This window comes from Zalophus californianus, chromosome X, assembly GCF_009762305.2.
Source record: "Zalophus californianus isolate mZalCal1 chromosome X, mZalCal1.pri.v2, whole genome shotgun sequence".
Classification (NCBI taxonomy): Eukaryota; Metazoa; Chordata; class Mammalia; order Carnivora; family Otariidae; genus Zalophus; species Zalophus californianus.
The window spans coordinates 124,765,653-124,781,204 of record NC_045612.1 but is presented as its reverse complement, the minus strand read 5'-3'; the positions used below and the strand labels follow the sequence as shown (position 1 = coordinate 124,781,204).

Below are 15,552 nucleotides of genomic sequence, written 5' to 3'. Positions count from 1 at the left end.
TTGCATGAGCAGTATTAAATTTCCATTTCTCAGGAGAATAAACTCATTGGAAGGGTCGAACCCCAAGCTGTGTGACAAGGACTTAATGAGGTGCCCTCACATCTTTCTGTGTGTTTTGTGGGGTCAGGAGGATTTCTATTCAAAAGACCCCTAGCCTTCAGGTACAACCTTGTCATTCTCAAGAACCATTTTGAGTCTGGTGGGTGACCTTCCTGACCAATCAGAGCTCGACGAAGGATGAGAAGCCCTTCCATGCAGGGTTTCTGCTTCGGTCAAGAGAGCAGGGCTACGGGGATACACATAAGAGATACTTGCTCGGCAGAGTCTCAGTGCTACTGTGAGAATAATTCTTTCATTCGACCCCGTGCCGTGCCCGCATGAGATTCCTCTCCGGCGTGAATTTTTCCTTCACGCATACTTCACTGATCCATTTGCATTCAGCGGCACAGTTTATCAAAAGAATTTTGGTGGCCATTACCCCAGGTGTGTTCAGAAAAAATTGTTCCCCCTGTGTCTCCAAATGAGCTAATTCTGGAAATAAAGGGAGGGCAACCCTTTTTTGGTGTGTGTGATATTAAACATATGCAACATGGATGTACATAAGAAGAATGTATAATGAAATGTATTAATTCCCAAAAATGAAAAACCTTACCATCAGTCACATCTTTGCAAGCAGATAGAATATTGTCAGAGGAAGCCTATGACGATGCTCCTCGTTCACAGATGTTGGTGATGAAGAATTGCAACATGCCCTAATTGGTTAAACCGTTGGAAACCATCCAAATTCTGGCCAGAGATGGTTCAGCTGAGCGGGAAGAAAAGGGGGGGGTGCCAGCATCCTTGAAAATCACACTTTACAAAAGGTGAAATACTTAGGTCTCATCTCTCATAAAGAAAATAAAATTAAAATGTGACTTTTTTTTCCAAGTTAAAAAAGGAAATCAGTGCTTGAATGCTTGATACCGGTTTTGTGTAACGAAGACAAGGGGAGTGACTTCATTCTCCCATTTAATTTTGCTGCCCGATAGCTGTAGAGGAGTATTTCAGTAGAGTCCTACAAATAAAACTAATTCTTCTGCATTTTGCAGAATAAAAGGTGAAACTCTTCATGTATGCGCCACCACTTATGGTTGACCTTTATGTTCAAGTTAGGCAGTGAGTTTAATGTGTACAAAGGGAGGCGTTTTTTAGGTTATAACTCTCTGGTTACTTGGGGTTTCCTTTATGAAAATATCTTTCTGTTTACTTGGGATTTTCCTTAGTTTATGGAAGATAAACTTTCTACATTGACGAAATCACTTTATTTTGAATATCGCAGAGGTAGCTCATAAACATTGTGCCCCAAATTAACCTCTTTGTCCCCCAAAACTGCCTCTTCTCTGTCCTCTCACCCCCAAAGCTTTCTCTAGTTGTATGATCCCCAAATCCTTCTGAGAGCCGGCCAGGCAGAGGCAAGGACATTCGGGCGGACGATTCACTGGTTCGGAGCTAAGAGAGAGGCCAGCACATTCACGGGGGAATGAGGGTCACTGTAGCCCAAGGAACATTCCCAAAACATGCTCTCTGCAGTGATGTGAAGGTCGTCCCCGCGGTATTTAATTTGACCTGACATTCTGAAATGCACAGTGCTTGGAAAGGAATGATTGAAACCATGACCGTGTTGTGGGACAGGAGCCCATGGGGAATATTCCTACCTCACTCTCCAAATTCAACATCACGTCCGAGGAGCGTGGAATTGGCTTCCTGTCACTTTGAGAGAACCTCGGCCCCGGCGCCCCAGGCTGTGACGTTATGGGAACATTTCTATACGGGCAACGTCAGGGGTCATGTGCTGTCTCCGGCTTATGGCCACGGCTAACTGGGACTCACACACGTGATTTAAAACAATCCCAAGTGTTTTGATGGCTTAGACACCATTTAAAAGTTGAGCGCGAGTAGGGTCCCTTTCCATTTTTCACGGCAGAAACGAGCCGCTTTTGACGGGTCATATTTCTGTAGCTCTCTTCAATGGTGGCTCTCCATGGCCGTGTGATTTACTGCCCGCTTCTAACAATATGAGCACATTAGGTGTCGGATATTAAAAAAAAAAAAAAAAAAAATGAGCTCTAGGTCTACATCCAAAGAACAAGGAGATAGAGGTAGCGATTGTGTCCTGGGAATGAAGATGGGTTCTCCATCCCGAATGGTCCTGGAAAGGCCTGCTCTCCACATGAGGTAGAGGTCCCGGGAGTGGGGGGGGTTGGGGCGTTTTGCATCCCTCTGTCCCGTCCTCTGGGTCATTTTTCACTGCTTGGGGCTTCTCTTCAGACACTTACACCTGCTCACTCTAGTGCACCACTTCCTTTCTTTCCACCGTATTCAGGGTTACATATTAGTACAGACTGAGTCTTTCTCGAAAGGGATTTGAAAGGACCAAAGCACAATGACTGCCATTTCGGGGTAGAAAGAGTATTTCAGAGAGTGTACCGTTTCTCAACAGAAGTGTCTCTCTACCTTGCTTCCTTCTCCTCCTGTCATGGCGAACGGAAGCAGGGGCTTGGGAAGGGGGCCAAGTCTGCCTTTTGTTCTTATTTTTAGCTCACAATAATAGAATATTTTCAGTCCGTAGGCTTCTGTGGCGCTCGTGATTAATAACAAGGGTGGGGGCTGGAGAAGTGCTAAGCAACAGGGCTGTAATTTTAGGACGGGGGTTTTAGGGACACCAAAATAAACCACACACAAAGCTCAAGGGATGCGGGGCCTCTCAAGAATGCTAACCCAAATTATATAGCCAACTCTGCCTTCCAGTTTCTAAATTCCTCATAATAAGGGATGATAGAGATGGCGTGTTTTTAATCAGAGGAAGATAATCCTCAGGTGAGACCCTCTGACTCCTTCAAAGTCACTCTGTGTCTGTAGTTTTAATGATGGGGCCTGATGGTATCAATGGCTTCTGTTGGTCTAGTGGCTCTTAATGTACGTTTTTCCTTTCTTTAAATGCCAAATAATCTGCTTTTGCTCATAACCAATTGGATATTATCAAATGTTTGCAGTCTGGAAATTTCCCCTTGGTCTACTTACACATGCAGGCCTGGAAGAGATATTTGCATCTGGGAACAGTGCATCCAGAGGGTGTTTAGTGTCATCGTCATTAGTATCTATTCACAAATTAGTTCATTCCGATTTAGATGTGTGCTTCCACGGACATCTATCCAATCCAAGTTGTGCCCGTGCTCTGTATTACCTCTTTGTCACCTAAATTGTTAGATGTTCTTATTTTCCATGGAGCTATGTACTTTGTGAGTGAAGCTTCCTCTGTGCCAAGGCAAAAGGCAGAAGTTGGGTTTAGGATGAGCAGCAGGGAGAGCCGTAGAGAGCACTGATACCCAATAATCAGCTGGGTTTGCATCCCATGGGCTGGTCCCAGTCCCATGACCTCGGGTAAGTCATGTATGCTTTCTGATTGATGTCTCCTCAACTCATCACCACAGGATGATAATGGTCCCAGCTCATGGTGCAGGATTAAATGAGTTCATGCAAGAGCAGAATTGGCCTCAGGAAGTTGCATAGGGTGCCCGACAGGGGTCAATGAGTGTTCTTTGTGTTGGTTGCTGGATTATAACTAAGTGACTCTCTCATGCTCTCATTTGCTGGAAGGACAAGTCAAAGGTTGGGGCAATTTAGCGCGAAGACGATGCGGCCGTTCCCCAGCTGATGCCTGTCTGATTTGTCCTACAGAATCATCGATGGACGTGACCTCATGCCACTGCTTCAAGGGAAGACCCAACTCTCCGACCATGAGTTTCTCTTCCATTACTGCAACTTCTACTTAAACGCTGTGCGCTGGCGCCCTCGGAACAGTGAGTAAAACAGACCTTTCCACTCTTCTAGCACGTCTGCCATCGGGGCCGTGCAAGGAGATGAGATGGCAAGAGCGCTTTGCTCTGTGAAGGCTGGGGGATGTGTCCGCATGTCACGGTGCTTCGCTTCGAGCTCCTCCTCCTGTCTTGTCTTGTTCCTTCTGGTCTTGCCACAGTCCAGGCACGACGTCAGCAGACCCTGACCCTGACTTGTGAGTGGTTCTGCCTCCTAGGCAGAGGAAGCCCCAGGTTGCAGCCAGGGCACAGTGGTCCCCATCATTCATGGCCTGCTGGCTGGCTGCCCAGCTTCAAGCCCATAGCACAAGTCCCTTCTCGCTGTGACTTGGAGCCAAACCAACGTTCCACTTTAGGGGGCACACAACTTGTGTTTGTGCATCCTCTGCCTGGAAGGACATTCCTTCTCTTGCCTTTTGGGGAATGCTTAGCAGCTTAGCAGCACCCGCCATCCAGTGCCCCCCTGAAACACCACCCCTGTACCCGCTCTCTAGCACTTTGTGCCCTCCTGGAGCTTTGTGCTGTGAAGCAGAATGGCATTTAGATGTTTCTGTGACTTTCTCTCCAAAGACTCAGCCATGGTGGGGCCTGAGCCAGATTCAGACCTTTCACGTTCAGTTCAAATGCCTCGAGGTCCTCGTACATCCCAGACTGGGCGTTCTTTGCACCATGCACTCCACCGGAATCGGGATGGTGTTTGGGTCTTCCGATACCAGTTTGGGGTTGTATCTGTCTCAGGCATAAAGGAGCAAATGCAACCGAGCAATAATCCTCGGTGCAGGGATAGGCTTTAGATATTTTTTTCCCCGTGTCTTTAAACTTAGAACCGTAGTGATGTTCAGATCGTGAAGAGACATGGAGGTATGTGGAAAACGGGTTCCTGCCAGCTTGTACGTGCGGCAGGTAGATGTTGAGGAGGGACTTCCCGTCTCATCTTCAGAGGTGGAAGAAAACTCCCCTTTTTCTGTGCTGTGCTTTGGGTCCTGCTTCGGGAGGCTACACTCTGCCGGACCTCCCACCTGAGGGCTCACTGTTGAACTCAGGATGACGTTCATGCTGGTTTTCCACACCTCCCACTCCCCACCCTGCGCACCCAGCCAGTTCGCCAAGGGCTTGTTTCAAGAGCAGCCTCACCATTCTGTTTAAAGTGGAAAATCACAACCCTTCCATTAGCCACAGAAATTGCAGTAGGTTTACCCTTCAGAGTTTCTACTTTAAACCCGGCTGGCTTCCTTGCAATGTTTCCCAGAAGACAAATATGAGAGAAGCATGAGTTTAGGGTTCTAGACCAGGAAGCGTTCTTTATACTGATCTCGTCAGTGTGTCTGTAATTCCAAACATCCGCAGGGACACGGTTTCTTGTTCAGATTAATCAACACAGTCAGGTGTGAGTCTTCCAATGAATTGGAGGTGTCCTCCTTCCCGCTTGTGTTTACATGGAGCCGTACATGCACAGGATGAAGTTTCTGTGACTCTTGGCTGATTGAAGAAATGCGATAGCATGTCCTGAACCTCACAGAATTGCATTTCTGTAAAGCCAGCACCCCCCCGCCATGACCCCCAGTCGGAAAAGCCAGAAGGAACATATTGGATCAGGGGCTAGAGAAACACACTCTGTGAAGGAGGAAAGACAAAAGGGACAGAGAGAGACAGAAAATAAGAGTACGTGAGAAAAACAAGACCCAGACTGTGACAGGCAGCTGGGCTAAAATTTGCTTCTCAGACACACCCAAGTAACATTTCCTCCTGTGCAATTCTTGAACATCTGCTGCCTTGAACCGGCAACAGGAAAGGAGACAGGGCGGTATTTCAGTGCTGGAGGCATCCGTCCAGCTAAGGAGTCATGACACACCATGGTTTTTATGACCCATCTCTTACTTGGCTTTGACGTTATATCTGAAACTCGGTAACGGCGTTTGTCCACGATCTCCCATGGCTTTGGGGGTGTCTATCCAGTACTGCATCTATTTATTTATTCTACAAATATTTTTGAGCACCTGCTATGGGGCACCTTCCGTGCTAGGATGAGTGTCTGTCAGTGGGCAAAACAGACCAAATGCCCTGCCGGGCGGCTCTTACACTCTAGACCATGATGCACGGCCGCCAGCGTCAAATGCTGGGAATGCAGAGGTGCGTGGGGGAAGTGTGACTCTCATCTGTATGGACTTGGGTAGTACTGGTTGGGTAGGTCGGCTGAGATCATCACAGATCTACTTTGGGAGGAGATTGCCGGTCATCGCTCTACTCGGTGTTGGGACACTGTCCATAAGTCTTAAAGATAAGAGGGTTGCTGCCTGAGCTCACAATATGTTATTAGAAAAGAAAACAGGGGAAGAAAAGGAAAGAAAAGAAAACAGGGGTGCCTAGGTGGCTCAGTTGGTTAAGCGTCTGCCTTTGGCTCAGGTCATGATCCCAGAGTGCTGGGATCGAGTCCTACCTCAGGCTCTCTGCTCAGCGGGGAATCTCCTTCTCCCTCTACTCTCCGCCCCCCCCCCCCCCCCCGCTCACGCTCTCTCTCTTGCTCTCTCTCTCAAATACATAAGTAAAATCTTAAAAAAAGAAAAAAGAAAATTTAGGATCAGGATTTAGTCGCAGGTAGGGGTGTGTTGGAGCTGGGTCCCGCTTGGTGGAGAATCTTTCCCATGTGCCGTCAAACCGTTGCTAACTTCAAGGCAGTCCATGCTGGGCATATTTACCCCACGGGAATCAGCGGACACAGCAAATCCGGGCTTTGTTCCTCCCTCAGAGAGAGCTGGCTTACCAGCAGGTCATTGGTACCGGCACATTAGACCTGACCGCAAATGTTAAGGTCCAATTACCATTTGTCCTGATTAGTTGGAGCCCGGAGTATTCTGGACTTATTAAGTACTTATTTTCCAAACACTTGGAGCTACAATTTTGTTTCCACCCTTTTGAAACATGAATCCCTTTTAACTGCTATATACGACGTCTTCTCTGTAATTTAATAATTCCATGATTATAATAATTTTATAATTTAGTTGTCTCAGCAAGTTGAATGACATAATTTAATCATGAGTGAGTATCATCACTCCCATTACATTGTGAAAAGAACTCCCAAACACATTATTAGAACATGCATAAGTTTTCTTGCATTAAAATAGGAATTTTGAGTTAAAACGGAGTGTTCGATGTGCATTATAAGTCTTGGCTTTAAGTTTGGGCATATGAATCAGCGCTATTAAAAATTCGGCATAATGACAAATTGATTTTATGGATAAGATTTATCTTAGAAAGCAGGTACCTACTTGGCTCTAGGATTCTGTTACCGATTTTCAAGCTTGTGACTGTAGCATATAAAATAAATGTTCACGTGAATGTGTGAAAGCCCCCAGCAGAGCTGGTCACACAGAAATCCACGGGATGTGGTTATCCTGATGCTGAACCCACAGGGCCTCACAAATCCAGCTACATTTTCAGTTCAGGTTTTCTGGGAACTTTTACCTATGATTAAAAAAAAAAAATCTTTAAAAAAAATCAGGACAAAATGCTGTAGGATAATAGAATTCCTTCTCAAGAAATGTGTTCATAGTACTTGCTTCGGCAGCACGTATACTAAGAAATGTGTTCATATCCAACATTTTAAAAGGGGCCTACTTTCCAAAATAGGGGATGAGGAAGGTTTATTCTTTTTCAGTTATGTAATCTTGTTTATTATTAGAATTTCTGTAATGAATATGCAGATTTCTTTCACTCCTTTCTGTTTCCCGTGCCTATGCAAGAGATAAGTAAGGTTTAAAATCAAGAGAGCATGGCCGTTGTTAAGGAAAGAAAAATGCTTGCTTTGTGGACCATCTAAATTTTCCACACAGTTAACAAATTAATTTTGCCTCTAAACTACACCTAAGAAGAGGGAATATCCTACTTATAGCTGCTTATGTCTTCATGGGTTGACGGTTACCCAGGGTAGCAGGGCTGTGGTTGGCTTTCGTCTCCGTGACTCATTCCGCCGGAAGCCTTTCCCTGTCTGATTGTCGGACGTGGGATCTAAAGGGTCAGAAATAAAATATCAAGGGCTGACACTGTGGTGACATGGGCTGTGGCATTTTGCAGCGAGGGCCTGCTGAGGATGTGCTCGTCCTTCAGCTGACCTTGAGAAGGACGGCTCTTGCCCTCTGCTGTGACTCGTGTGGCAGGTGGATAGACCGCAACCACTGGAGGGATATACGTTAGGTCTCAGGCTTTCCTTTTGGTGTGTGAATCCCTGCACCAAATGCCGCAGCCTGTGAGCTCAGCCTTCGCAGGCATTCACGCACGCATTGCTGTGTGTGCCTTCTGAGCCCAGTGGAAGGGACAGCACGCCTATGCACAGGTGTGGCTGTATGGGCCCGATGGTGTCCCACAACACAACGGGATCCACTATAGCAACCTGGGGAGAGCAAGTGATGTACAAGGATGGAGGAGGCTTCCCTGAAACTGTGAGACGTCTATTTCATTTATTTTATCTCATTAGGGCTCACACTCTCAGGAGCGGGCTGCACTTCCCGGCTGTTCATTTCCTTTAATGGGGGGGAAAAAAAAAAACTCGTAAATGGATTTTTCGTTTTCTTCAATGTAGTCCATTAAACATATATTTTCATACAGCTCTTGGTATTCTCTTATATTAGACAGTATTAGGCAGTTTTTAAAATAGACATCCAGGGGCACCTGGCTGGCTCAGTCGGTGAAGCATGTGACTCTTGATCTCGGGGTCGTGAGTTCAAGCCCCACATTGGGTGTAGCGATGACTTAAAAATAAAATCTTTAAAAGAGACATCCATTTTTCTACTAAAGCTTTCATATGCCTGACCTAAGATTTCATTAATATCATGGATGAAAAAAGTGTCAGCCGTGACTTTGGTTAATTTGTGACAACATTGGGGCACCTGGCTGGCTCAGGCGGTAGAGCTTGCGACTCTTGATCTTGGGGTTGTGAGTTTGAGCCCCACGTTGGGTGTAGACGTTACTTAAAAGTAAAATCTTCAATGAAGAAATGAAAAGTTACTCCCTTATAGAGACAGAATGAATCAAAATTAGGTTTTCTTTCTGAAATACCAAAAAAGACAGAGTTTTGGATGCTCAGACACCTTCTTCGATCGAAGCTCAGAATGTCCCTCATTCTCATCTTACCAGATGTTCTGTCTTCTGCCCTTTTCAGCCTGCATACTGGGTTCTACCATTTTATCGATTGTCTACACTGCTTGGCACATCTCCTCTCTTCGACACAGGGCCTAGGCCTGTTCTGTCAGGATGCCTGCTGATGTTGGAGCTTCCTCCTGATTTGCGGTGGTGTGCTCTGGGACCCGCTGTTTGCTACAGGGACATTGCAGTGCTAACCAAGGCACGTCCTATTTAACAAGTGTTTGTTATCTTTGCATCTTCTATGCAAAACTGTGTTGTACGTGATAACATACGCTGCCCTCTGTTCATCTTTTATTCTTGAAATGCGTCACCTTTTTCTCCTGTGGCCGTTGTCTGTGTTTTGAAAACATACTCGATAACCGTACACCTTGGCGTCTCTTCCTTATCCACTTCTATCAGACGTTCCTACTGCACACTTTGCATCTGATACCTCTTCTAATCCTTGTAATTTAAAGGGGTTTTGATTACATTAGTGTCAGGTTCGTCTGTAACAGGAAAACACAAAGGAACAGTGATGTACCTCGGGGGACAAGGGGGTTCCCTTGTCCATCTCACGAGTGACACGTAGAGGTGGATGGTCTACGCAGTCTCGAGTTGCGGACCCCAGGCCCCCGTCCACCACCTGGAGGGTGCAGCAGCTTCCTGAGTGTGGTGAATGAATGATGGTGGTGTCGACCGAGGGGCAGTGGGATGGAGGAATGAGTGGGAATGATGAGAGGAAAAAAGTGCAGGTCAGTTTTCTCCCAAGGGAGATATGCAGACCCTCCCAAGTAAATCCTACAGGCCAGAAGGTGCTCACCTGCCCACACCTAGCTTCAAAGGAGGCCGGGAAGTGGCGTCTTCACTATGGGTGTGTGTCCAGGTAACACCTGCTGAGTGCGGAAGGCTCAGAGGACAGGTAATAGTGTCTCCCACAGGTATTTCTCTCATTTATAGATGGGGAGACACAGGTGTAGGAAGTCGCGTAATTGGCATACCGTAACAGAGTTGGTGGCAAAGTTGGATTTGTGGCCACGCCGTGTGCTTTCAGAGTCTGCCCCTCCATGAATGGGAACTACTTCTCCTTCTTCTCCTCCATCATCTTCTTCTTCCCTCCTCCTCCTTCTTCTCCATTTTCAGAGAGCGAAGGAAATGGAGTGAGTCCACAGACAGCGAACATGTAGTGAGAATGGGTGAGCAGGACAGAGGCCGTGATAAAAGTCCCGCTGGGACTGGATCAGGCCCACGGCGATGGCATTGTTGGAGAGCCTCAAACGATGGGGTATTTCAACATACGGGGGCAAAGAGCAAGAGGCAGGGCGCCTAGCATGCATCGTGTACCCATTGTGTACTGCGGTTCATATTTCTATTCCCCAGTGACTTGTTTGTTTCTACAGCAGAGGGTTAGTCAAGGGAGTGTTTCTTGTTCTGACTGAATCAGCCACCAGTTGGGGGAGCTAGCATTGCTGGAAATCCTGCCTGGATGTGAGGCAGATGCTCTCAGCGAGAGCGAGAGCCCGTAGCTGCGTCCTCATGTGTGCTACTGTTCTCATAGGGGGTTCCAGCCAGGAAGCAGTCGGACCTGTAATCCATTGGCTCAGTGCTGGACCGTTCAGCGTCTGGGCTAAGGTGAACAGGTGGGATTGAGCCTGGGGGGTCAAGATGAACGAGGTGTGGGTCTACAGTGAGTGCGGACTGAGTTAGAAGACGCTGGTGCCCCCGGGCGGCTCCAGGTGGGACGCCCGATGTAACATTTCTGGGTCTAAGAAGGGAACAGGGGCGTTGGTGTAGGGTGGCTGGCTGAGGAGAGGGGAGCAGACGGTGTGCTGTTTGACATGTGTCTTGGAAGCAGGGAGGTCACCGTGGGCTTGGGGGTTGTGGGACGGATTTGCAGACATCAGTAGATGGCGTCCGCATTCCTGAGGGGGCATTCCTGGGGTCCCTTGAGTGTGGGTCCCCCACGGTTCAAAAACAAAGCGTTACTGAAACGGTTCTTGAAGAACTTCAAGATGGCGGTGTAGCAGGAAACCCTGCCAGACGGAAAACCCACAGTGTCTGTGCGTGCCTTACATGATATATACACGGAGTCCTCCAAGCGTCCAAAGTACATCTTGCCAGGACTAGCAGTCCGACGGCATTCATCACGGGAAGTCTGGGTCCGAGTGATGAATTCAGAGCCGGTGTGCTGAAGCCGTTTACATTTAATCGTCCGTGCTCTTTAGGAATCCTTCGGGGGGGGGGGGTGAGTCTTAAGACGTGAATGACAGTAAAGGGATTTAAGAGCAGAGGGAATCCACTGTGTGTCTTGCTTAGATGGATGCTTTATGTTCACAGCTCACTCCTACGTGGTCTTCACTCTGCGCTCGGCTCGGTGTAGCAACGGGGTTTTGAGGGCCCTCAAAGCAATGTCACGAGGCCGGGACTGTGATTTTCCTGACTTTACGGAAGGGGAGAGTGGGTCACAGAGAGGGTCACAGCCGTGCCCAGCATCATACAGCTGGGACACAGCAGAGCTGAACGTAGAACCCATGCCGTCCGTCACGGCCGGGGTTCCAGCTGATCATACAGCACAAGCCACGGAAACAGGAAACATGTTCGGTTTTCAGGTAGGCTCTGCAGAGGTGAGAAGAACAGTCTTTCTTTAAAGTACAGTGGAATTTTAACAGGAGAAAAAATGTATTTTAAAAAAAAAAACTTTTTCTAGTATATGGAGAAATGTAGGATGAAATATGTTATCAAAATAATTTTGGGAGAGAGGCCAGAATATAGCTATTAGCATTTTAAGGTGACCAGATCCTTCCTATTTTATCACACGCCTGGGATGTAGTGTTTTCCTTTGAAATGGCAGCTCTGAAGTTGTGGATTTCTGGGTTCCTGGTGAATAATGAATGGAACGGGGTCCATGTCTTGTGAGCCTACGTGCAATAAAATGGATTCCCATTGCTCTAAGTGGAGCAAATCCAAAATGGTCCAAAGAAATAGCACAGAGAATAAGCAATCTTTTTGCAAAAATGTTGGAATTTCAGATTAGAAAATGAAAAGGCACATACCGCATAGAGCATACCAAACAAGCAAAGAATCAGAAAAATGAATTCTTCATCGTACACTTGTCCGGGCTCGGTCGCGATCCCCCGCTGCTCCCAGGTGAAGATGCTGGAGATTTCCTGCCTGGCCTTTAAGTCAGTTCTGCAGTTCACAGCCGGGTGGGCCTGAGCGAAGGCGGTAATTGTGGGACTCTGTGTGCGTGGCTTTCAAAAGTGAGTGGGGAGCACGGGCCCTTGAAATGAATTTGTTCGGGAGCCTGCATTCTCTGGGGGTTTTAAACACGCCGAGACTTGACTCGAATGTCAGGTTGGAAATGCCCTCTGGATCGGCAGCAGCCCAAGGGGCTTCCCGCACACATCTGTGTCTGTAACAGCCTTGGCCCTCATGACCCTGACCGGCGATGGGCTCTCAAGGTGGCTGTGGCCTGGGTTGCTGGCAAGAGTCCTAAAGGAAATAGGTCGCACTTGGGAAGACACACAGGGAAAAGAGGAGTGCATGGAGAGAATGTTCAGGAAAGACATGTGCTTTTGAAAAACTCTGCTGGAGAGGGCCCTCAGGGAACGGTGTCCGCAGCCTGGCGTGTCTGCCTGACTTCATCTTTAAAAGGCAGGTGAGCTGAGCACCTGGGAGCTGACCCAGGTGTGGGGTGGAGTCTCTCCCGGCATATCGGGGAGGCTAAGACGGGAGGCGTCCTGATACGGATGCCCGTAACGTATTCACTTCTGGCGCACGCACAGCGCTTGCCCTTCCTACGTCTCCCACCTGCCCCCCAAAACCACAGAGAGGCTCACGTTCCCTTGCATACGCTCATCCGAGGTCAGGGGTTGCTCAGAGACAACACGGACACCCGCGACAGTTGTGTTAGGTTGCTTCCGTTGCTTTATTTTGTATTGGCCTTGGTTGGTCACTAAAGATGCACGAGAATATATGCAGATTATGGAAGTGGATTAATAAATGCATATGGGATGCCACACAGTGGGAAGGTCTTTAGGACTTTGCATTAAAAGCGCTGTAAGGAAAATGCAAAGGAGGACATTCCCGTCCTGCACCTGATTGCAGTGGGTCAGTAGCTGCTAATTCTTTCGGTGTCTGCCGTGTTTTTCCACGTAGGAAGCCGTTTGCTGAGCTCTCTCAGGGGAGGCTCTTTGATGAGCACGCAGCTCCTCACAGACTCAGAACATTCTGGAATAAACAGGGAATCCATTCTTTGGTAACAATTTTTTGTAAAGCAGGTTTTTCCCCAATATTTGGGGGGGTATAACGGAACACAGACTTGATGTTCAAAGAACTTAGTTTTCAGGGGCGCCTGGGTGCCTCTGTTGGCTAAGCATCTGACTCTTGACTTCCGCTCACTCTTGACCTCAGGTTCACGTGTTCAAGCCCCGCCCAGGCGTTAAAACAAAAACAAAAACAAGCTTAATTTTTAAATGATGTAGCCATCCTATTCTGGGGTCGGTGAATTCTCCTAATTTGGCATTTTTAACAGCTCTACTAAGAAATAACTTACACACCTGAAAATTCCAGTTCCACAATTTTTAGCAAATGTGTGGAGCTGTGCACACCCAGTCCCAGTCTAATCTGAGAACATTCCCTTCTGCTGCCAGTTGGCAGTCCCTCCCCATCCTCGCTAGCAGGCTCATTTAATTCTTGATTTGCTACTTTCAGGCTTTCTCGGAGCAGAGAAAATAAAATGTTCACCGAGGCCTTCGCGTGTTTAAGATTGCGCGTGATGTCTGTGTGTGCGTGTGCTTTTAGCGTCTCTCCTGCACATGTCAGCAGGGAGCCTCCTCCCTCTTCTGGAAGGTTCTCTTACTTTTAAACGGAAACAGAGGCCGCAGGTTGAAAAGGTTGGAGAGCAGGAAATGGTAGAGCTGGGTGGTAGAGAGACAAACAAAAATAATCTGTTTGTCCGTGTGTGTGTTTATCGAATGTCCGCTCTGCAGTGTTCCAAGCTATAAAGTCCATGAGACCCAAACGACCATCCTGGCTGAGTTCCCTGTGCAGACTGTTCATAGGCTTTTTCTTCTCTTGCCTGCACCAGCATCGCCTCGGACATTGGGGGTTGGGGAAGAGGAGGAAGAAGGAGATGGGAGGAAATAGGGAGATTTTTGTGCGTAAGAAGAAAACGCCATGGTGACCTTGTGTAAATTTGCCTCACAGAAGCTGTCGTTCTGTCCGTTTTACCATTTCTTCTTTGGCCGTTACAGCTTAATGCATGCTCTTGCTTTGTTTTTTGTTTTTTGTTTTTTGGGTTTTTTGGGGTTTTGTTTTGTTTTGTTTTGTTTTGTTTTGAGCTATGGTGTTCTTCTCTGGAGCGGTAAGGACGAGACGTATGTCCGGTGCCCCGCATTCCGGAAGCACGGGGCGGCGTAGTGTCTGTGCATGCTCCCCTCTGCGGTGAGGCTCAGGGCGCTTCCCACCCCATGCCAACCTGTGTCCTTGTAAACCACAGGCACGTCCGTCTGGAAGGCCTTCTTCTTCACGCCCAAGTTCAACCCCGAGGGCGCCAACGGGTGCTTTTCCACACACGTGTGTTTATGCCACGGGCAGTTTGTGAACCAGCATCACCCGCCGCTGCTCTTCGATATTTCCAGAGACCCCAGGGAGAGAAACCCAGTATCGCCGATGACCGAGCCCCGCTTCCAGGAGATCGTCGACGTCATGCAGCGGGCTGCAGACCGCCACACCAAGACCCTGCAGGAGGTCCCCAATCAGCTGTCACTGGGCAACATTCTCTGGAAGCCGTGGCTTCAGATGTGCTGCTCATCTTCCGGGCTGTCCTGCCAGTGTGACCGGGAGGAACAGGCCAGGAGGGAGAGCCGCTAGGTGCACGTCCGGGGACAGAGGCCTGGCGCCCGCTCCGCCTCCTGCCTTGTGCACACACAGGGGGGCGGCCCTGCGGAAAGCCAGCCCTGTCGGCACCTCGGACTGGGAGCCTCTCTCCATCTTACTGCCCAAAGGCTCCATCAAGAGCCCCCTGGTTACCCCAGGGGAAAAGCAAAGTCTACGGTATACACAGGGATAAATGCCAGACTTGGGGTTCCATGGCCAAAATTCTTAGAGTCCTGTAAGTGTGGGGGTTCGGGTGGGTAGGAAGGAGCAGAAGGTATCATGCTGACACCTCTGCAAATGAGTGGACCCATGGCATAAGGTGCCATTATTCCACGATGCCTTGTGGTGTATCGGCTGCCATGATTTCCCTGGCACACCAATAAAGAACGGAATAGCATTTAAACAGCACTTACTAAATCTTAATACATGCAACTCAGAATGAGTTAAAGGACCATCTATCACAATAATAGGTGATGCTCAATTGCAATTTGATTTGGAAGGCAATTATTATCAGTGTTACTTAGAGCACATATTAAAAACTATGCATGATAGGTATATTTACAGATACACAGTTTATTTCTTTCCTCAGGAAATCAGAGATAATTAAACTGTAAAACTAGAAGCTTCACACTATTTAGGTAAAAGCAGGAGAGGTTCACAGATTAGACTTTTCTCGTGCAGCAGACTTTTTTGTGAAATCCTT

General features: G+C 47.8%; 1 protein-coding gene across 1 annotated transcript in view; it reads left to right on the top strand.

Annotated features, from left to right (window-relative positions):
- The window catches only part of STS (steroid sulfatase), a 156,573-nt gene extending 141,579 nt beyond the window's left edge, over positions 1 to 14,994 (top strand). The window contains exons 10-11 of the mRNA XM_027607863.2: positions 3,718 to 3,839; positions 14,470 to 14,994. Of these exons, the coding sequence (XP_027463664.1) occupies positions 3,718 to 3,839; positions 14,470 to 14,843 (496 nt within the window). The 3' untranslated portion in view covers positions 14,844 to 14,994. The remainder of the gene's footprint in view (positions 1 to 3,717; positions 3,840 to 14,469) is intronic.
- The last annotated feature ends 558 nt before the right edge of the window (positions 14,995 to 15,552 follow it).